This window comes from Trichechus manatus, unplaced genomic scaffold (genome assembly GCF_000243295.1).
Source record: "Trichechus manatus latirostris isolate Lorelei unplaced genomic scaffold, TriManLat1.0 scaffold00144, whole genome shotgun sequence".
In the NCBI taxonomy this organism is placed as follows: domain Eukaryota; kingdom Metazoa; phylum Chordata; class Mammalia; order Sirenia; family Trichechidae; genus Trichechus; species Trichechus manatus.
In genome coordinates, this window is record NW_004444080.1 from 1,800,833 (window position 1) to 1,823,068 (window position 22,236).

At 39.9% G+C, this 22,236-nt stretch overlaps 1 protein-coding gene across 1 annotated transcript in view; it reads left to right on the forward strand.

Annotated features, from left to right (window-relative positions):
- The window catches only part of GPR88 (G protein-coupled receptor 88), a 1,189-nt gene extending 825 nt beyond the window's left edge, over positions 1-364 (forward strand). The window contains exon 2 of the mRNA XM_023740005.1: positions 1-364. This exon is cut by the window's left edge and continues 75 nt beyond it. Within this exon, the coding sequence (XP_023595773.1) occupies positions 1-364 (364 nt within the window).
- Positions 365-22,236: the final 21,872 nt, after the last annotated feature.

Consider the following 22,236-nt stretch of genomic DNA (forward strand, 5'->3'; position numbering starts at 1 on the left):
GGCCCAGCCGCTGCCGCCTGCGTTGCACCCGCGGCGGGCGCAGCGGCGTCTCAGCGGGCTGTCGGTGCTGCTGCTCTGCTGCGTCTTCCTGCTGGCCACGCAGCCGCTGGTGTGGGTGAGCCTGGCCAGCGGCTTCTCGCTGCCGGTGCCCTGGGGCGTGCAGGCGGCCAGCTGGCTTCTGTGCTGCGCCCTGTCCGCGCTCAACCCGCTGCTCTACACGTGGAGGAACGAGGAGTTCCGCCGCTCGGTGCGCTCTGTCCTGCCCGGCGTCGGCGACGCCGCAGCTGCAGCCGCCGCCGCCACGGCCGTGCCTGCCGTGTCCCAGGCGCAGTTGGGCACCCGCGCCGCCGGCCAACACTGGTGACCCGGCCGGGTCCGGGGGAGGCGGAGATTCCTGGCTTCCAACTTCCTTGGCCACCCTGTCCACCGTCCCTGACAGAGTGTCCCCTGCCCCGACGAAGACTCGCACAGCGAAGCCCAATAAACCAGTGTGAAGATTTCACCTTCGACCCCAGTGGGGTACCTGGACCAAGATCTCTCTCTAAATGCGGTCACCTTGATTTTTAACAAAAAGTCATTTCGGACGGCCTGCTGATTTTTACCCTTTATTTATGTGTTTTAGAGAAATCCTAAAATCACAACACCGGAGACTTCGCGAACTTAAACAAACTGGCATTTTGAAAGAACCGGTTAATGTATTTCAACGGAGTTAGCTTTTGAAAAAAAGAGCTTTGATAACGTTATTACTATTACCATTCCCACCTTCATCGTCTTATATATGAAGAACCTTGAGTGTGCATGAGCCAAAGGAAATAATATTGAGGAAGGAAATCATATTTAAGAAATATATTAGAAAGTAACCTCTTTGATGATGCCTCTGTTATAGTTTAGCCTTTGTATATTTACCTGGAGCGTGAAGCCACAGATGTACACACCAGTATGAGTTGCCATTAAGACCTCAAATTCTTTTATTCTTAAAGGGTTTTATAAAGTAATTCCCCTATAAGACAGAACTTAGCCAGTGGAAAAAAAAAATCACATGAATTTATTATATTAACAGCTTTTTGTGCTCCCAAGACTGAAAACTGGCATAGAACTTTAGTTAAAGTGAAAAATTTCTAGTTTGAGAATAAGTAGTCTGAGCCAGCAACTGAATTTTGAAAACAAATAAGAAATTATCTATTTTAGGGACAGGTTTCACATTTTCTGTAGCATGCACACTTGTTGCTACCCTCATTTTGTAACCAATTCATTTGCCTTATGAGTGTGATTGCAGCTTTGAACATTCTGTATTATGATGATTGTTAAGGAGAATAAGTCTTTCTGCTTTGTCTTTAACATTTAAAATATCTCAATGCACATGACATAATTAAACTCTAATAATACTAAGACTGCATAGCTAAAATTAGCTGCCATTGCATGCTCCTAGATGCTAGAACTTATTGGGCATGTGGTATACTAAAGCAATACCCATTAGACAAAGGACCACTGGACATTTCACTTCTTCCGGACACCAGAAGAAGTGGCCTTCAATTATTTGAAAAGAGACACAGAGACACCTCTGGCTACATAGAGTTCTTATCTTGACCTAATTTATGAGCAAACCCCAGGTTGGGACTTTATCTCATTAATGGAACCACAGTCAAGATGAATTAATGATATATGGTTTGGATCTACAAAGCCATCTGTGTTCTTTTAGGGTTTAGATAAGCCACACTGTTTGTTTTTACATAGTTCATATATATTACCATGACACTTAACATTCATATCATGTCTGTGGAAGGTGATGTAATAAACTCAGTGATATATGATGAGGGGCCCTGGTGGTGTGGTGGTTAAGAGTTTGGCTGCTAACCAAAAGGTAGACAGTTCGAATCCACCAGCCGCTTAAGTTCTACTCTGTGCTAGAGGATCGCTGTAAGTCGGGATCGACTCGAGGGCAACGGGTTTAGTTTTTTTTTTTTTTTTGATATATAATGAACAGTTCAAACAGGAATCGGTTCTTAAATGTAACATTTGAGATCTGTCATTTTCACCTTCGGTTTTCTAAATTTATTTACAAATATTTGAAATGCAAAATTATGTGAAACCACTTTATAAAATTAAAATGGGAAGGTAGTCATTTTAAATAATCATATATTGGTATTTTAACTGCTAACTACAAATCTGGGGCCAAACAGCCTCAACTGATGTTTTAAATCAGTAACAAAAACTGCTAGCTTTGGTGGCAGTCCACCTGGACATTTTAAGCCAGAATATTAGAAACACTTGTGCATTTGAATAATTATAGGTGTCACAGGAAACTTGGACATGTTTATGGAAAAACAAAACAAATACGTTCATCACCAATTATAGATCAGCAGTCATTTTATTAATCTATCCACTTTGTGCATGCACCATTTCTTTGTTACTAAGGTTTCGTCTGTTCCCATTTCCCTTGATTCCGATATTTAATTAAAGTTCAAACAACTATTCCTCTGAGTTTTTTTCTTCTCTCTCTCGTTTTCTGCATAACCTCTTGAGAGCACTGTAGCAGAAGACACCGTATTCCAAAGCTTTAGTGATAAAAGTAACTTCTTTGTGTTGGCTTTATTTAATTGTATTTCTAGTTTATAAAATTATTTCTACTTTATATAATTAATTAGGACCCATACACCAGCACTAAAAAAAAAAAAAAGGCATAATTTCCTTTCTGTAAACAAGTTATTTAAGGAAGACGTTACTGCAACACAAAACAGAGCTGAGTAATTTTCTCTTATGGGGGGGTGAGAGGCATTTTTCTAAATTTCTGTTAAAAAGATCTTCCTTAATGAGACATTTACCTTTAGTTCCCACTGCAGATGCTGCAAAAGATTCCTCCCACTGCTCCTGTAAACATTTGTCACACATTGAGAATCATCTTATACTGGCTCAGTGCCATGTGGGAGATCTACCTTAAATTGTATTTACTGGTAATTAACTCCACAGGACTGATTTACTTTCAAAGTAGCAATGATATGTCTAAAAATGACTTACTAGGGCACTAGCTGTGAGTGTTGGAGTTATTGCTTTTACAAATTAAGTTAATGGAGGTTGTGTTCTTATTTAAATGAAACTACATATTATCTACAGAGGAATAAAAAATTCTAATTGCTCTTGTGGGCTGCCCTACTTTGCTTTTTTTCTTTTTGTTTTTTCTCTCAGTGTAGTCATATACTACCACCTACCCCCACCCCCATCCCACACACACACTTTAATGGCTAAATTCTAGGACATAGGTTATAGGTATTACTCCTACCACTTCTGTCCTTCAAAAATGAAGTATGTTTACATACAAGAATCTTGTTTTGTACAGAGGCATCTGCAGATGGCTTTTGTTCTGAACGCTGTAGGGAGATTTCCAGATAAGACAAGTTTTCCTGTGTCTTAGAATTCGGGGTTGGGCTTACTTTAACCTGATAGAGAAAGCTCTCGAAAACATCTGCTCACAAATGGAAGCGTAGTTCATGGATATTTTGACCTTGTGCTTCAGTGCGTATCTGTTCTTCTGATGGCAACTGTATTGGCCAGCTTCACTGCTTCATGTGTAACCTTTATTGTGTTTTCTTAGGGACTCAGTCTATACTGATCTGGCCCTTTAGCACCCTATGAGCTGATCTGACATTGGGACTTATCAGTGGCGTAAATTTAAATTTAAGAACCTTGAGAAAAATTGTAGCTGTCCCTTACTTTCAGAGGCATGCCCCTAATGTTTGTGGGATATGGGGCAAGAGTACAAATGGAAGGTCCTGATATTCAGGGAGAAGGGGGAATCCTTTCTTCCCTCACCACTGTCCCTTCTAGTACCTTGAGGAGCTTGACACATATGTGTGTGGACTCAGCTCACAGGTCCAAGCTCTGCCCACATCCACTTTCAATCAGCCACGTAATCACCCTTAGAATCCAGTGGTGCACATACAGGAGTCGGGGTAGGCCCTCGAAAGGACAGAGCCCACATACACCTTGGAAGTGACTGTGGGCTGTTTGGGCAGAAAATTCCTGAGTTCCAGGTATGAGGGCCTAGTGAGGGGGTACAAGCTTCTGGTGGGCACATTCCCCATTCCCTTAGAACTACTTTCCCTGGGGGGAGTGGAGTGGCTGGAGGTGGGCAGCAGCCGACTTCTAAAGGATAAGACTCAGTTTGGGATCCTAGTTTCTTGAGTCTAAGGACAATATTGCTTTTAGACAGGCCCTTCCCAGGCATCCTGAGGGCACCCTCCTTTCCTAGCTCCTCCACCCGCAGGGGACCTTTAAATAGAGGCCACACACAGGGCTTCCCTAAACACTAAATATGTTAAGTCTAAGACAATAGGTGAGGAGGGACTGGGAAAGGTGTAGATGAATCAAGATATGAAACAGGGTAGGTCAGATGTTGCTGGCTGTTGAAGGGGAGTGATAGGTACATGGGGATTCATTGTATAATTCTCTCTTTTGTGCATCTTTGAAAATTTTCATAATGAATAGTTAAAAAAAAAAGTAAAGCCAATCCAAACTAAAACAAAACAAGAGGAAATAAAGAACAAAGGAAAGAAAGAAACAAAAGAAAGAAAAAAAGAGAAAGCAAGAAAACAAACATGTCTAAAGTCACATAGTGATTACATGGAGGAGCTGGGATTCAAACCTTTGTCTGAGTCCAGAGCACGAGGTAGTAACCAGCACGCTGTAGGATAAAATCAGAATTCCTTTGTCAGGGTGTGGAATTCCCTGCATGATGTGACCATTCCCTAATTTTCCAAATCTACTGCTTACTGCTCCCCTACTTGAGTCCTTCACTACAGCCAAGTTGGTCTATAGACTGCCTTCCAAACATGGCCATGGTCTGTAGCTGAGCCTTGGTTTGTGTTCAAGTACCTTCCTGGTCTTCCTTTCTTCTCATCACTTACCTAACCCCCAGCCTTCCTCAAGGAAGGCTCACTTCATCTCCCCCTCTTTGCTAGAGTCTGCCCAACCCCAAGCTCTCCCTCTACGGAACTCTTGCATCGCTTTGTTCTTACCACATATTCTCATATTATCTCTGTCTTTATGTGTGTGTCTTGTCTTCAAAACTAGATAGAAAAGTTGTTTTAGTTTCTTTTAAATTACTTTTAGAGCAAATACTATCTTCTAAGCTTTTGTAGTCCTAGTTGCCTGAAATATAGTAGATATCTAATGTAAGTTTATAATTGATGACAATGATAATTTTGAAAGAAAAAAAACCATGCTGGTCCTTTCCCTTCCATGTTTATTTTTCTCTTAGTGAAATAGACCTAAGAATAAACCTAGCTCCAAACTCATATCTTGCCAAAGAATATCCCAGAGTAATAATGTATGGGATTATGAGCCATGTGTATGAATCACGTGCTGTCAGTGTTGTCATTTTGGGGAGATTTATTACTCCTGTTCACACTCACTAAAGCAACAATAAGAAGTTTCAGTCCTGATTAGTACTTCACATTCAAGGTCAAATTGCCCAAGATGTACAATTATTTACCAAGGCCTTGCATAGAAAAGCTGTGTGTTTTTGATGTGTAAAAGCCTTACACATTGCTATTCAGTAGCTCTGCAATTGTGCTAGGATGCTATGCTCAGAGAAATAATCTGGAAATGTCTTTACCCCACTCTGTCAGTTCACTAAATGATCAACCTAGAAAAAGTGCTCCAGATCATCCAGCCCTGTTCCCTGCTATTTTTACTAGCTAAAAAGTGTTTTAATTTTTAATCTTTCCTGAGATAAATTAGGCCTATTTCTCATTTTTCTATCCTCAGGGAGTAGAAAAGTATGCAGCATCCTTTGCGTAATAGTGCCATAATAGACGCTCTGCTTTTAGCCAAATGAAAGTTCTATGAAATGTTGATATGGTTGAATTGCCCCTTTGCTACCAAAACATGCCCCTATGAAAGTTTTATTTCTTGAAAATAAAGTTGATTTTTTTAATTTAAAAATTAATGTATGTTTTGGTAGATTTGTAAAATATAGAATTAGAGAAGAAAATACACAATTCATAATCCCACTACACAAAGATTACCACTCTTAATATTTTACCGTCTTCATTTACTCTTTTTTCTCATTCCCTGTGTTTACTTATTTATACATAATTACAGTCAGAAAGTATATACTCATCTGTATAAAAAAGCAGTGTGAGTAAATGAAAGATGTTATAAAGGGGGACCTAGTGACAGTATTTGCCACTAGTGCTTTTAACAATTAGACTATGTTCAACTACAAGTAACAAAGTACCTAACTGAAGATGGCTTAATTAAGGATAACATTTAATTATCACTGAAAAGAGAAGTCTGGAGGTAGTTGCTTCCAGAATTTGTTCAGTAGCATAATGATGTCATCAAGGACCCAAGTTCTTTGCACCCTTCTACTCCACCAACCACGGAATGCTTCGTAGTTCCAAGTTGTCTGCTGTAACTCTAGAAACAGGTGATCCCTCAACAGCACCCAGATAGAAGACAGCAACCTCTGTCCTTGCTTGTCTCTTTTTTTTGTAGGAGAGGAGACTCTATGATGTATCCCCCAAAGATTTCTTACATCTCATTGGCCAGTAGTAGGTCATATGGTCACCTACAAAGAAAACTGGGCGGTGAATATCTGGTATTTAGGAAAAGCAATTTGTCACAGGAATCGGGCATTTCATAAAAGGAAGAAAGGGGAGAGGAATGCAAGTCAGGTAACCAAAAATATCTGCCATAAATATTGCCTGATTTTCATAAATTCAGTGCCTTAAGCCAGTTAAAATTATCTTTAAAAGTATAGGAAATTATTACTCAAATTTATAGGCAATAAATGTAGACATTACATCATTCTATGAAACTCCAATTTGGTAAAGGAAAAAAAAGCTCTTGTAGAAAAACTACAATTTGTTATTGTTAGTGCTATCATGCTGGCTCCAACTCATGGCTACTTTATGTATAACAGAATGAAATATTCCCTGGTCCTGTGCCATCTTTGTGATAGTTGGTATTTTTGACCAATTGCTAGAAGAGGACATTATGTTTTGTAGAGTAGAGGACCAACAGAAATGAGGGAAACTCTCAATGAGACGGATTGACACAATAGCTGTAACAACAAACTCAAACATACTAACTACAACCTTCCAGGTTTCTTTCTATCTTCATTCCACTTACAGTTGTTTATTGGAGTTGCAACCAATGACTGATTATAGAAAAAGAGCTACTGGTAGGCAGACAGTGAGAGCAGCACTCTGGCTACATCAACCATCAGCACTCGTATAGTTGGACTGTTTCCAGATTTATGTTCAGAACATATTGGGGTCCTGGAGATGGGCAATAAATAGCACCCCTCTTCATTGTGTGAGTTTTAAACCAAGTCAAAAGAAGATAGCATGTGCAGACAGTGAACCAAAGTATCACTTACATTATGGATAAAGGCTAGGTTGGAGGATGTAACTTAATGTGAGTGTCAAAATGGGCTTACTATCCCCTTCCCTACCTGTCTGGTTCTTGGAATAAGTACATCAACTTGTTCTCAGTGGTCCAGGTGGAGAAGGAAGGAGAAAGAGACCACATCTCTTGGGCTCAGGACCTTGTTAAATTATCTTCCACCCTATTGAGAAAGAGGAGCCATGGTGGTGCAATGCTTAAGAGCTTGGCTGCTAGCCAAAAGGTCAGCAGTTCAAATCCACCAGTTGCTCCTTGGAACCCCTATCGGGCAGTTCCACCCTGTCCTATAGGGTTGCTATGAGTTGGAATCGACTTGACGGCAATGGGTTTGGTTTCAGGGTATTGAGAAAGAAACTTGGACTAGTGGTTATTGCTTATATATCAGGTAACTCACTTCACCTAGACCAGGGAGACTAAAAGCTGGGGTAAGAAGCCAGGAATGTTTAGCAAAAATCCCCTCTCATGGAAATGTTTGCAATCACTAGCCATTAGAGAAATGCAAATCAAAACCACCATGCAATACCAACTCACCCCAGCATTACTGGCACAAATCAAAAAGACAGAAAATAACAAATGTTGGAAAGGCTGTGGGAAGATTGGAACTTTTAGGCATTGCTGGTGGGAATTCAAAATGGTACAACCATTTGGAAAATGATATGGTGCTTCCTCAAAAAATTAGAACTAGAAATACCGTATGATCCAGCAATCCCACTCCTAGGAATGTATCCTAGAGAAATAAGAGCCATCACACAAATAGACATACGCACACCCATGTTCATTGCAGCATTGTTCACTATAGCAAAAAGTGGAAACAACCTAGATGCCCATCAACAGATGAATGGATAAACAAACTATGATACATAACACACAATGGAGACCTATGCAACAATAATGAACAATGATGAATCTGCAAAGCGTCTCATAACATGGATGAATATGGAGGGCATGATGCTGAGTGAAATAAGTCAATCATAAAAGGACAAACATTGTATGAGACCAATACCGTAAAAACTCATTAAAAAGTTCACACACAAAAAGAAATAATCTTTGATGGAGGGGAGGGGTGTGGGTGGAAAAACACCGAATATACAATAGATAAGTGGTAACTTCGGTGAAGGGTAAGACAGTACACAATACTGGGGAAGCCAGCACAACATGTCCAAGGCAAGGTCATGGAAGCTCCATAGACACATCCAAACTCCCTGAGGGACCGAATTACTAGGCTGTGGGGACCATGGTCTAGGGGACCATCTAGCTCAATTGGCATAACATAGTTTATAAAGTACATTCTGCTTTGCTGAGTATTGTCTGGGGTCTTAAAAGCTTGTGAGCGGCCATCTAAGATACTCCACTGATCTCACCCTGTCTGGAGCAAGGGAGAATGAAGAAAACCAAAGACACAAGGGAAAGATTAGTCCAAAGGACTAATGGACCACAACTACCACTGCCTCCACCAGACTTACTGGCCTGACAGAGACTGGAGAAACCCTGAGGGTATGGCCCCTGGATACCCTTCTGGCTCAGTAATGAAGTCATTCCTGATGTTCACCTTTCAGCCAAAGATTAGACAGGCCCATAAAACAAAACGAGACTAAATGGGCACACCAGCCCAGGGGCAAGGGCTAGGAGGCAGGAGGGGACAGGAAAGCTAGTAATTCGGAACCCAGGGTCGAGAAGGGAAAGTGTTGACATGTTGTGGGATTGGTAACCAGTGTCATAAAATGATATATGTACTAATTTTTTAATGAGAAGCTAGTTTGTTGTGTAAACCTTCATCTAAAGTACAATAATTTTTTTTAAAAAATAAAGGAAAAAAAAAAATCCCCTCTCATGGAAACCAGATGAGTGAGAAAAAGACATTTTTCTATAAAAATACAGATCTTGCGTTTTTGAACCAGGATACAGTCCGGAGGGATAAGAAGGCTCATAGGTAGCTCAGATGAGTCATGACTTGTTTTTGAATCCAGATTTATCACAGAAAACTTCTTCCTGTTTCTGGTAACAGGTCAATTGTCAGTTGTATCAGGGGGTGTTAGCCAAGCGTCATTTAAACTAGATTCTACCTAAATGCAAACTTAAGCGGTAAACAAAAATAGATCCAGAAAACAATAATTTTGTCATTTTCTGAAGTATGATTGAAGATATGCTCAGTTTGGAGAAGACTAAACAAATAAGGTTGTTTTCAAATATCTGAAAGACAATCAAGCAGAATAATCTCATTACCTTCTCTTTATCCATAATGTGCTATGTGTCAGTCACTGTGCTATGTGCTTTATATGCCACTTTATCTAGTTTTCAGAGTCCCTGTGTAGGTGCAAATGGTTAAGCACTCAACTGCTAAATGAAAGGTTGGAGGCCCGAGTTCACCCAGAGTCTCCTTGGAAGAAAGGTCTGGAGAATTACTCCCCTCAAAAATCAATCATTGAAAACCACATGGAGCACAGTTCTACTCTGGCACAAATGGGGTTGCCATGGGTTGGAATCAACTTGATGACAGCTAGCATCTAATTTTCACAACAATCCTACAAGACAGGTATTATTACTCCAGTTTTATGGTTGAGAATGCCGATTCTTTGAAAGGTAGACTTGCTCAAGGTGACCCAGCTGGCAAGGGAAAGGGCTGACAACTGAACTCAAGTGTGGCTGACTCCAAAGCTTAGGCTTATAAACACAATGCCTAACTGCAGAAGAGGGAGAAAATGTCTTGTGTGTGGTTATAGAAGCAAAATTTTGTTCAGTGGGTGGGAGATGAATTTCAGCTTAATAGGTTTCAACTTAACTTTATCTCAATTATAGATGCTGAAAATAGTATGGGCTGTCTCAGGAAATTGTGACTTCTCCAACACTTGAGGAATTCAAGTAGGATGCAGAGTGCTAATTCTGGGAAGGATGTCTGTATTGTTGCTGTTGTTAGGTGTTGTTAGGCGATTCTGACTCATAGAGATCCTATGTACAACAGAACAAAACACTGCCTGGTCCTGTGCCATCGTCACAATCGTTGTTATGTTTAAACTCATTGCTGCAGCCACTGTGTCAATCCATCTTGTCTGTGGTCTTCCTCTTTTTTGCTGACTCTCTACCAAGAATGATGGCTTTCTCCAGGGACTGGTCCCTCCTCATAACATGTTCAAAGCACTTGAGACAAAGTCTCCCCATCCTTGCTTCCAAGGAGCACTCTGGCTGTATTTCTTCCAAAACAGGCTTGTTTGTTCTTCTGGCAGTCCACTGTATATTCGATACTCTTCACCGACACCACAATTGAAAAGCATCAATTCTTCTTCAGTCTTACTTATTCTTGTCCAGCTTTTGCATGCATATGAGGTGATTGAAAATATCATGGCTTGAGTCAGGCGCACCTTAGTCCTCAAAGTGACATGTTTGCTTCTTAATTCTTTAAAATGTTTTTCAGCAGATTTTTCCAATGCAACACGTCATTTGATATCCTGACTGCTGCTTCCATGGGCGCTGATTGTGGATCCAAGTAAAATGAAATCCTTGACAACGTCAATCTTTTCTCCATTTATCATGATGTTGCTTATTGGTCCAGTTATGAGGATTTTTGTTTTCTTTATGTTGAGGTATAATCCACACTGAAGGCTGTAGTCTTTGATCTTCGTCAGGAAGTGCTTCAAATCCTCTTCGCTTTCAGCAAGTTGTGTCATCTGCGTAACGCAAGTTGTAATGATTCTTCCCGAGTCCTGATGCCCCGTTCTTCTTCATATAGTCCATCTTCTCAGATTATTTGCTCAGCATACAGATTGAGTAGGTATGGTGAAAGGAGGCAACTTTGACGCACACCTTTCTTGATTTTAAACTATGCAGTATCCCCTTGTTCTGTTCGAGGACTGCCTCTTGGTCTATGTATAGGTTCCTCATGAGCACAATTAAGTTTTCTGGAATTCCCATTCTTCCTGATGTTATCCATAATTTCTTATGATCCACACAGTCGAATGCCTTTCCACAGTCAATAAAACACAGGTAAACATCCTTCTGGTATTCTCTCCTTTCAGTCAAGATCCCTCCGACATCAGCAATGATATCCCCAGTTCCATGTCCTCTTCTGAATCTGACTTGAATTTCTGGTAGTTCCCTGTCGATGTACTTCTGCAACCGCTTTTGAATGATCTTCAGCAAAATTTTACTTGCATGTGATATTAATGATAAAAAAAAAACCAAACCCGTTGCCGTCGAGTCAATTCCAACTCATAGCAACCCTTTCAGATGGAGTAGAACTGCCCCATAGGGTTTCCAAGGAGTACATGGTGGATTCAAACTGCCGGCCTTTTGATTCACAGCCTGTTGGATCATCTTTCTTTGGAATGGGCACAAATATGGATCTCTTCCAGTCGGTTGACCAGGTAGCTGTCTTTCAAATTTCTTGGCACAGACAAGTGAGTATCTTCAGCAGCAGTGCATCAGTTTGTTGAAACATCTTAACTGGTATGTCCTGGTGTTAGGATATGGAAATTATACCACTGACTCTTTCGTTTCACTAGAGTGAATATGGCTTTTAAAAATTATTTTTGTCATTGTTGTTTTTCTTGTCATTATCATCATCATCATCAAAAATTATTCAGCAGCAGCTTAATGCAGAGCATTGAGGTTATATATAATTTAGCTTTTGCTGTGTAACATGCCACCCCAAGGCTTAAAACAGCAATCATCGATTAGCTCATGATTCCATGCATTAGTAATTTTGGCTAGGATCATCTGCTATTCAGTGAAACCCACTCATGAGTCTGCAGTCAGCTGGTGGTTTATGGTCCACACACTTACCTGGCAGTTGGCTGGCTGCTGACTAGTAGTTGACTAACTGGGCTATCCCAGGCTTGTTCATATGATGGTGGTCTCAGGTTCCTAAAAGCAGCAGGAGAAGGCAAGCCCCCATGCACAAGTGCTTTTCAAGTTTCTGATTTTGCTATATTTGCTAACGCATATTGGCCAAAGCAAGTCAGGAGGCCAACCCAGATTCAAGGAGTGGAAGAACATACCCCATCTTTTGATGGCAACATCTTCAAAATCACATTGCAAGAGCGTGGATGCAGGGAGGGAAAGGATTTGTGACTATTTTACAATGGGCTAGTTACTGATTCATCATCCTTGTCCTTAAGAGTCTTACAATCTAATTATGGAGAGAGAACATAGATATAAAAAAAAAACTAGCTGTCCTAGGCCGATATGGCAATAAAGTAGATTAAAAAACCTGTTCCAAACTCGCTGCTGTTGAGTCGATTCCAACCCATAGTGACCCTCTAGGACAGAGTAGCACTGCCCATAGGGTTTCCAAGGAGGCGTTGATAGATTTGAACTGCTGACCTTTTGGTTAGCAGCTGAGCTCTTAACCACTACACCACTAGGCTCATTTGATTTCTTGACTGCTGCTTCCAGGGATGTTGATTATGGATAAGAGTAAGAAGAAATCAGTGAAGCCAGAGATGTCTTCATAGAGGATGTGGGGCTTAGACGAAAATAGGAGAGAGAAGGGCATTGCAAACACAGAAAGGTAGGAGCAAAAACCTTGTATTAGTTTTCTATTTTTGCCATAAAAAATTATCACACTCTTAGTGGCTTGAAATAACACAGATTTATTATTTTACCTTTCAGTACATCAGAGGTCTGGTACAGTCTCACCAGGCTAAGTCAAGATGTTGGCAGGCTGCATTCTATCCTGCAGGCTCTAAAGAAGAAACTGTTCCCTGCTTATTCTGGGGTTGGCAGAATTTAGTCCCTTACACTTGTGGTTCTGTGGTCCCCACTTTCTTGCTAGTTGTAAGCTGAGGGCTGTTCCCAGCTTCTAGAGGCTGCCACATTCCTTGTCTCAGGCTCCCTTCCTCCATCTTCAAAGGCTGCAATGTCAGGTTGAGTCCTTCTCACATCATGCCTCTGACCTCCCTTTCTGCCTTCCTTTTGCACTTTTTAAGGACTCATGTGATTAGATTGGGCCCATCTAGATGATCTGAGATAATTTTCCCCATCTCAGGGACCTTAGCCTTAACCTTAATGGTTCTAGGGATTAGTCTGCGACACTTTGGAGGAACATTATTCTGCCTACAACTGAGATGGAAGCAGGACTGTGCCTGGGTGTGTTTCACTGCAAAGAGAAAAAAATTACTAGGAAAAAGCAAGCGGAAGGTAAGACTGCACTGATCCAACCACATTCTGGAGACTCACCCCACTCTTGGGTCACTTCTATGACTGGTCTTTTTAGGCCTAAACCTTCCTTGACTAATCATAAAAATCTTACATCTCCTTAGTCATTCTGAAACTTTTTCCTATATCCTTATTAATCAAGAAGTGCATATCAGGCTGTAGTTTTTAGTGTTTGTATTACAAAACAATATTTGAAAAAATATATAAAATTATATTTCAAATATACTTGAAAAAAAAACTACACTTCCTCTCCCTGCCCCAGCATACCTGCATACAGAGATGCTGATATCCTGCCCCCCATTGTCTTTTCACTCCCCTCTACCTTGAAATTGGATTTTCTGTCTGTGAAACACCTAATCTGTGCACATTTCGGCTGATGACTTTGACCTCACTTGTACCATTTGTTAACCCAGGAAGCTCCCTGACTTGTCTTTGCAGCACACCATCATCTTTATGATATTTCATGAACTGCATTTGATTATGGGAGCTTGTATCTTGTTTTTACATGACATGACCATATTTACAGATATGGTAAAAATAAATCTATAATTATACAATATGGTTTCTTATTAACCATTTGTATCATGTTGTTGGTGAAGAATATTGAATATACCACAGACCACCGGAAGAACGAACAAATCTATCTTGGAAGAAGTATAGCCAGAATGCTCCTTAGAAGTAAGAATGGCAAAACTTGATCTCACATTATTTGGACATGTTATCAGGAGGGACCAGTACCTGGAGAAGAATGTCATGCTTGGTAAAGTGGAGGGTCAGTGAAAAAAGAGGAAGACCGTAGACGAAATGGATTGACACAGTAGCGGTGATAATGGGCTCCAACATAACAACCGTGAGGATGGTGCAGGACCAGGCAGTGTTTCATTCTGTTGTGCATACAGGGTCACTACGAGTCAGAACGGACTTGATGACACCTAACAACAACGACAACATCATTGTAGAACATCATGTCCCTGACTAGACTCACTGTCAAATTTTTTTTGTTCTTTTTGAGCTGAGTTTCCTCCAGCCAAGTTTGAGTCTATAGTGTCATTACAAAAAGGATGGGGTATGTTTTCTCATTGTGACCATCCCTATTCTCAAGAAAAGCAACAAGCAGCCCAAAAAAGGCTCTTTGAACTTCTGAGCTGGGGTGGAGATTAAAGGGGAAATGCTCTTTGTCTTAGAAACTATTTTCTTTATTTAAGGAAAAGAAGGCTTACTTTACTCTGAAAAATGGAAGAACAGGAGAACTATTTGCAGAGATGAAAATCTGAAAGCATAAAGGAATGGTAATTTGCTGTAGCTAAAAATAGATCCCCACCTTGATGCATTTGTATCACGTGAGTTGTTGGCAGCGTGTCCAGGCCTCATCTGCAAAGATACCACGTCAGAGCCTGTAGTCAAGAATCAGATGCATTTAGTTTTAATGTGCTTGGTTTCTAAACTGAACAGAATTTTATGGTTTCTCCTTTAGACTGTCCCCTCAGAGACAGGGGGAAGAATAATTACTGCATTTTGGGTTCCAGTCAATTACTCACTTAGAGCAAGCTTACTATATACCTATGTAAACGACACAGTCACTTCACAGTCTCTGCTTTCAGAGAACTTAGGTCTAGTAGAGGAAAGGAACAGAAGAGAAATATTACACAGGTAGTTATTTAATTACAGTTGTGATAAGTAACAAGAAGCTAAAGCGTGAAGTGCTGTGAAAATTTATAAAAGGGAGAATTAAACTAGTTTGGAGTGTCAGAAGAGGTTTTCTGACGAAGTGACATTTAAGAGAACTGATCAATGAATCAGTTAATCTAGTGATGCTGAGATGGGAGCTGGAGGAGGTCAGCAAAGTGGATTCCAGGTGCGATCCAGGGAACAATATCCTCAAACTCTTTGAGGTGAGGGCCATGTTTCCATGTTTCACTTTGCTTCCATCATTAACCTGGAAACTGTAGGCTAAGGCAATTCCAAAGTGTCTTGCTAGGTGAAGGTAGACTTTTATCTATGAAAAACTTTCTGGGAGAAGCAATGTTGGCAGTAAGCTGCCTCCATTCCAATCTATTACGTTGCCTACATTATAACCATTTTTTCAAAGAATATGTTGTTAGTTTCCATTGAGTCAGCTCCCTCTAGTAGTAACCTTATTTATGTATAACAGAATGAAATGTTGCCTGAGCCTGTGCCATCTTCCTGATCATTGGTAGGTTTGAGTCCATTTTGAAGAATAACTTCACTTTAAAGAGAAAGAGGGGCTACAGAGCTAAGGTATGAAATCCAATTTTTCAATTTCAATGAACGTTCTCCATTTAAATATTTCTTTAGTTTTTTTATTTTCCAGCCAATACTTTGCATAATTACTCACCTAGCCCACATTCTGCTTCAAATCTCTACAGTCACATACTGAAAGTTGTCATCACTTCAAACAAATTCTTAAAATTTAAATAATTGCCTCTTTGGCCACAATCTTATGTCCTTCCAAATTTCTCCATGGCCACTGTGTCTATACAGTCCTTTAATTTTATCAAGACCTCTCTCTAATCCTTGAGCTCTCCATAGTCTCCTAATATACCACCCTCTGTCTCCAGTTACTTTTTGCTGCAGCCTAGACAACACGAACTATCATTTCAAATCCTCTTGACAACACCACCATCTCACTTGACCCACTGTACTTTCTTCACACTGAACTGGCATAAATCCAATCATGGCATCCAAATGTTTGACCTTTTACACTCCTGCACCTAGGCTGATGAATGTTAATGGAGGGATTCACGTAATTACACCAGTCAATGCCATTATGAATCTGTGATCTTTAGCTCTGAATCCACCATCAAACTGGTTTGACAATCCTGTTTTTCCAGTGTCAGTCCTATTCAGATCTCCTACCCTACCACCTCCCTCTTCTTTCTCATTAGTCATCCTAATAAGAATCTTGCTGCCTGCCAATCTGTTCTGTTCATGCAGCCACAATAAGCTTTCTAAACATAACCCGATCATGGTATTCCTCAGGCAAAACACTTTAATGATTCTTCACTTTTCTGCCTGAAATTCAAAGCCTTAGCATGGCTTACAAGGCCCTTCATGATCTGGCACCTTTCTTCAGGCTCCTGTCTCACCACTCAACACACTTCTTGCCTGCCATGGCTCAGTCATATTGAACTCATGGTATTTCCTAGAAAGATCAGTGGTCTCTCTAGCCTCTTGACCTTCGTAAAGTAAACCTTTGTTTAGGAATCATGATTCCTGCCTACTCCCCAACATTTTCTGGCTTTTGAAAATTTTCTCTGACTTCGTAAGAGTGATTTAGGTATCCTTTCTACATACTCCTGTAGCAGGTGGTAATTATAGCTCATATCGTGCTATATGACATTTTTGTTATTTGTTTTTTTGGCCTGTATGTCTCTCTAGACATAAATTCCTTGAAGCCCAGGGCTATGTCTTGTTCAGTGTCATATTTTCTAGTATATAACAGATACTAAATAAATGCTGAATGCATGAATGACAGTCCATAGGCACTGGTCTTTTCAACAAACCCAAGTCATCAGTTAAGCTCTCTCTCGATTCTGTGTCTTCAGCCTGGATCCTTCCTATCAGCACTTGAACACATTCAAACTGATCCCACAGCAAAGAAACTCCTTTTTGACTATATATCTCCATCTAGTTACTGTCTTATATATCGTCTCTCATATATAGTAAAGTTTCTTGAAAAACTTATTTTCTCTTGCTGTCACTACTTTCTTTTTTTTCACCTACTGCAATGTAACTTTCTATCCCACATCTTACAAGAATCACTAGCATATAAATGATGTCTTTATTGCCAAATCTAGTGATCACTTATCTTACTTGACTTCCCTGCAATATTTTACACCATTTACAACATAACCTTGTTGACATTCTTTTTGCTCCTTCTCAGTCTCCTTTATGGATTCCTTCTCATCTGCTCACCCCTTAAATGTTGGTTTTCCCCAGTTTTTTGGTCTTGTTGCCCTTCTGTTCTGAATACACACAATCTTTTTGAGGGATATTATTCATTCTAAAGATTCAAACGACTATCTATATCCTACTGAGACCATCCCAGATGTCTCTCTTGAATTTTAAACCTCCATTTTCAGCTGATAGTGAATATATACACTTGGATGTTCTACTGACCCTTCAAACTCAAATTGTGTAAGTCTGAACTAAGGATCATTCCCCTCAAAAGTAGCCTTCCTATGTTTTCTACTGCAGCAAATACCATAACATTTTACTCCTTATTCTCCTCACCTTTTTTCCTCATCCCTACAATTTCCAAGATTTATTTACTCCCCCCCAATTATTTCTTTTCTTTCCTATAGTTTCCGTGTCTCTGCTGAAGTTACCCATCTGATCTTGGGGCATGTTGTCCACATCCACTTTTTCTACTAGAACCCTTACATGTTAATAGATAGTTATTTTAAATTCCCATGGTTTAAACTCAGATGGTTCCAATATTTTGGCAGTGTGTTGTTTCTTCATGCCTTTTCATCTGCCTCATAAGTTTTTGTTGAAATCTGGACAACTTGTGTGGGACAATAGATACTGAGGTAAATAGTCTTTATTCCTGGGAACGTATTTTTTTCTGTTAGGTCTTTAGTACGGGGGTTTGGATTAATCCAGTTAGAAATTAAGCTGGGATTGAGGGTTGTTGTTATGGTTATCCTCAGTGCAACACAGGCTTCAAATTCTTCTAGTATTTAGTGTAGGACTGATTTGTCAAAGAGTTTTTTCAATGTCTGTTCCACTGTCAGCTTTAGGTCTTCCCTTTGTGCTGCACCCCAGAGAAGATCCATCTCTATGCTCTTGTAACTCTCCCAGCGGTATTCCACTGTTATTTATTACTTAACATTTTTCAGCCTGGTAGTGTGGGGTGAAGGGTGTTTTCTGTTTAAGCTTCATTTTTAGGCAGGCACTATGTCTCTGGGTCTGGTGTATGTGGCTATTTCAGTGCTCCTACCCTTCCCCCAGCTATAATTCTGTCCATCACATATTTCTTCCCTCCCTTTGGAGTAAAGTTTTTTTTTTTTTTTCTGTACCCTTCCCCAGCTGCAATGAATTTTCATTAGTGTCCGAAGAGCAACATTCCCTGTAACCTTCTTGGACACCAGGAACTCTCAGTTATCCCTCTCTTACTTCTTTACCTTTGTTCTTTACTGCCTTCTTTTCAATAGAGCAGTTTTAACATGCTCAAGTCCTTTCCAGCCAAACTTTTTTTCATGAGTAGTTAATACTCTCTGAATCCATTTTCTCAGCCCTCTCCTACTCATGCTTAACCCCCACCAATCTGGCCTCCACTATTCTTCTAATATTGCTTTTGCTAAAGTTTTCAATGACCTGTGTGTCACAAAATCAAACACTTGATGGTCTTCATCTTGATTGGTCTATGATCAGTGTTTGGCACTGTAGACCATGCTCCTCAGAGACAGCACATGACCTGATGCAACTTTCCAGATTATCTTTTCAAAATAATGCCTGAGAAGTAGGAACATAAGTGGCAAAAGAGTAATCAGTTCAACCAAATACACATATATCTTAGTCAGCATTCTCTAGAGAACAGAATTAGTAATCTCTCTCTCTATAGATATATGTAGAGAGAGAGATCTATCTGTTTAGAGAAATAAAGATCTATACATATACATATATACAGCTCTCTCTTTATATAGATAGATAGACATATCTTTATACATAAATCTTTATCTATAGATATATCTTTATATACAGATAGAGCTGTATATATGTGTATATAATATATGTGTATATATATATATGTATGTAGAGAGAGAGAGACAAAGAGACAGATTGATTGAGTGACTTCAAGAAATTGGCTCATGTGACTGTGGGGGACTGGAAGGTCCCAAGCCTGTAGGTCAGGTGACAGGATGGAGACTCCTGCAGGCTTGTGTCCCAAAATCTGTAGGTCCAGCAAGGAGAACAGTGAAGACTAAGAGTGTTCTGACAAAATGTCTATTTATAGTCTGGAGGCAGAATATACCCTAGGAACATCCTCTTTTTGCTCTTAAGGACTTCAGTTGATTGATTGAGGCTTGCCCACATTATGGAAAGTAATCTGCTTTACTTGAGGCCAACTGATTTAATTACATGTAATTACTTTACAACAGGAGCCCTGGTGGTGCAGTGGTTAAGTACTCAGCTGCTAATTGAAAGTCTACGGTTTGAACCCACCAGGTGGTCCATGGGAGAAAGATGTGGCAGTCTGCTTATGTAAAGATTTACAGCCTTGGAAACCCTATGGAGAAGTTCTACTCTGTCCTGTAGGGTCGTCATGAGTTGGAATCAACTCAACAGCAGTGAATTTGGTTTTGATGGGTAATTACTTTGTTAGCAACTAGATTAGTGTTTTACCAAACAACTGGGCACCATAGCCTAGCCAAGCTGATACATAAAATTAACCATCACAACATCAGCATGCAAACATCACAAGCAAATATTTATAGCTCAGCATAAATTTGCCCCCAAAAATTAAAGATGAAGATCATTGGTGGCAGTTGGTCATACTAAGCAAGTGGCACACAGTGGCGTCAAATGGGAGGTTTCTTTTTACTTAAAATTACCCTCATTTATTAATTATTCATATGTATTATTGAATTTAAGGAGCCCTGGTGGCACAGTGGTTAAAGTGGCCAGCTGCTAACCAAAAGATGGGCAGTTTGAACCCACCAGCCACTCTGAGGGAGTAAAGACCTGGTGGTGATCTGCTCCCCTAAAGATTACAGCCTAGGAAACCTTATGAAGCAGTTCTATTCTGACCTATAGGGTCACTATGAGTTGGAATCAAGTTGATGGTACACAGCTACGACAACACTATTGAATTTCATATACTTTATTTATAGTTTGAGTTAATGTGGAGTCAACATCTTGAATGCTTTCTACCCCCCAGACAGTGGTTAACTTTTAAACATAATCTCTTTGTCTACAGCTTCTTCTGAAGCTTTATGTCTCATGTGCATTAATTGGTTGTTAATCTTTAAAGAGTCTTCATTCTGAACACTAGTGACCAGAAAATAATACTTCACTGAACAAAGCTGCCATCATTTATTCCTTTTGACACAAATTGGCACAAACTGTCTCAGCACATAATGATATCACTTACTAACACAGAACGGTTTTCATATTAAATGCAAATTAAATCTAGTTTGAGAAAGCCATTTTTATTTCTTTTGTGAGTTGATGCCTAAGGAAAAAGGACAAGTACAACAGTGGTTAAAAGTACTGACTTGAGTCCAGCAGTCACTGGTTTCACCACTTATGAGCTGTGTGACTTTGGGCAAGTTATTTAACATGTCTGAACTTCATTTTCAAATCTGTAATTCTAATAGTAATTCATTTCTTGTGAGTTTTGTAATGTATGAAAAAGATTCAGCTCAGTGACTGACACATCATAAACACTAAATAAATGGTGGCTACTATTGAAAGGAAAATCTCTAGGGATTAACATTTGAGGGATTTACTATACCCAACTGAATGGCACAGTCAAGAATAATTCAACAATGCATCACAACCTCAGGGGTGGCAATTCCTTTCAGTTTCAGATAGTTAGTTCAATTTAGCTGTAGATATTATCTTAGAGAATTAAAACTATTACTTCCAAAGATTTAATTTTCAGTTACAGCTAGGCTAGGACTTTCTGCTGAAATTTTCCTAAATAATGGTGTTCTCACTAGTTCAAGTGACACTAACATTGCCATTACATCCCAAAACTCCTTGCTCACTTTTGCAGTGAAGAAAACAGTTTCGTTGTGGGTCAGCATGGTTTTTAAAATCTTAGTTTTGTAAAGAAATGCCTGATTTTCCAAAATGCCACATTAGTCTGTCATTTAATATTAAGACGGCAGTTGAAATGATGTGATGATGTGAAACCACCTCGGATCATGTCTCAAGAGTGTGAGGGTAGTTCTGAAGTCCATCTAGGCAGAAGAAAAACGAGAAGGATGACAATGAGGAGGATGAAGAGAATAAGGAGGGAATAGAAGCAAGAGCAAAAAACACTGGAGACTCACCAATTGTCTTCAGAGGCCAGCTGTAGAGAGAAGTTCATAGACCACAGGTGCACTGGGTTATCAGTGTCATTGGACAGTGGGAAGAGGAGGAAGCCAGTGCCAGGACTAGGAAGTCAATCATGAGTCTTCTCTTTCTCTAATGTCTTGCATACAATCTAATAACAAATTATATTGACTTAACCTTCAAAATATATACAGAATTCTATCATTTCACAGCATTTTCATTGCTGCCGCTCTAGTCTAAGCCACCCTCATTTATTGCCTGAATTATTCCAAGAGTCTTCTAACAGGCTCCTGCTATTGCTCTTGGCCCCTTACAATCTATTGTCAAAATAGCAGCTAAAATGCTTCTTTACACACATAAGCTAGATCATGTCATATCTTAGCTTAAAATCCTCTGATGACATATCATTTCACTCTAAAAGTCAAAGTCCACGTCAGGACCTACACGGCACCATGTGATGTGGTCACCTTTGATCTCACTGATCTCATCTCTTGTTAGTCTCCTCCTTTGTCTCTCCACTCCGGCCACACTGGCTTCCTTGCTGCTTGTCTTTGAGGCAGATGCCACTGTTCCTTGCCCCCTCTGCCTTTTATTGGTAAAAACTTTTATTAGACTCTGTGTATTCTTTTTGTGTTTCTATGTATGCACTCG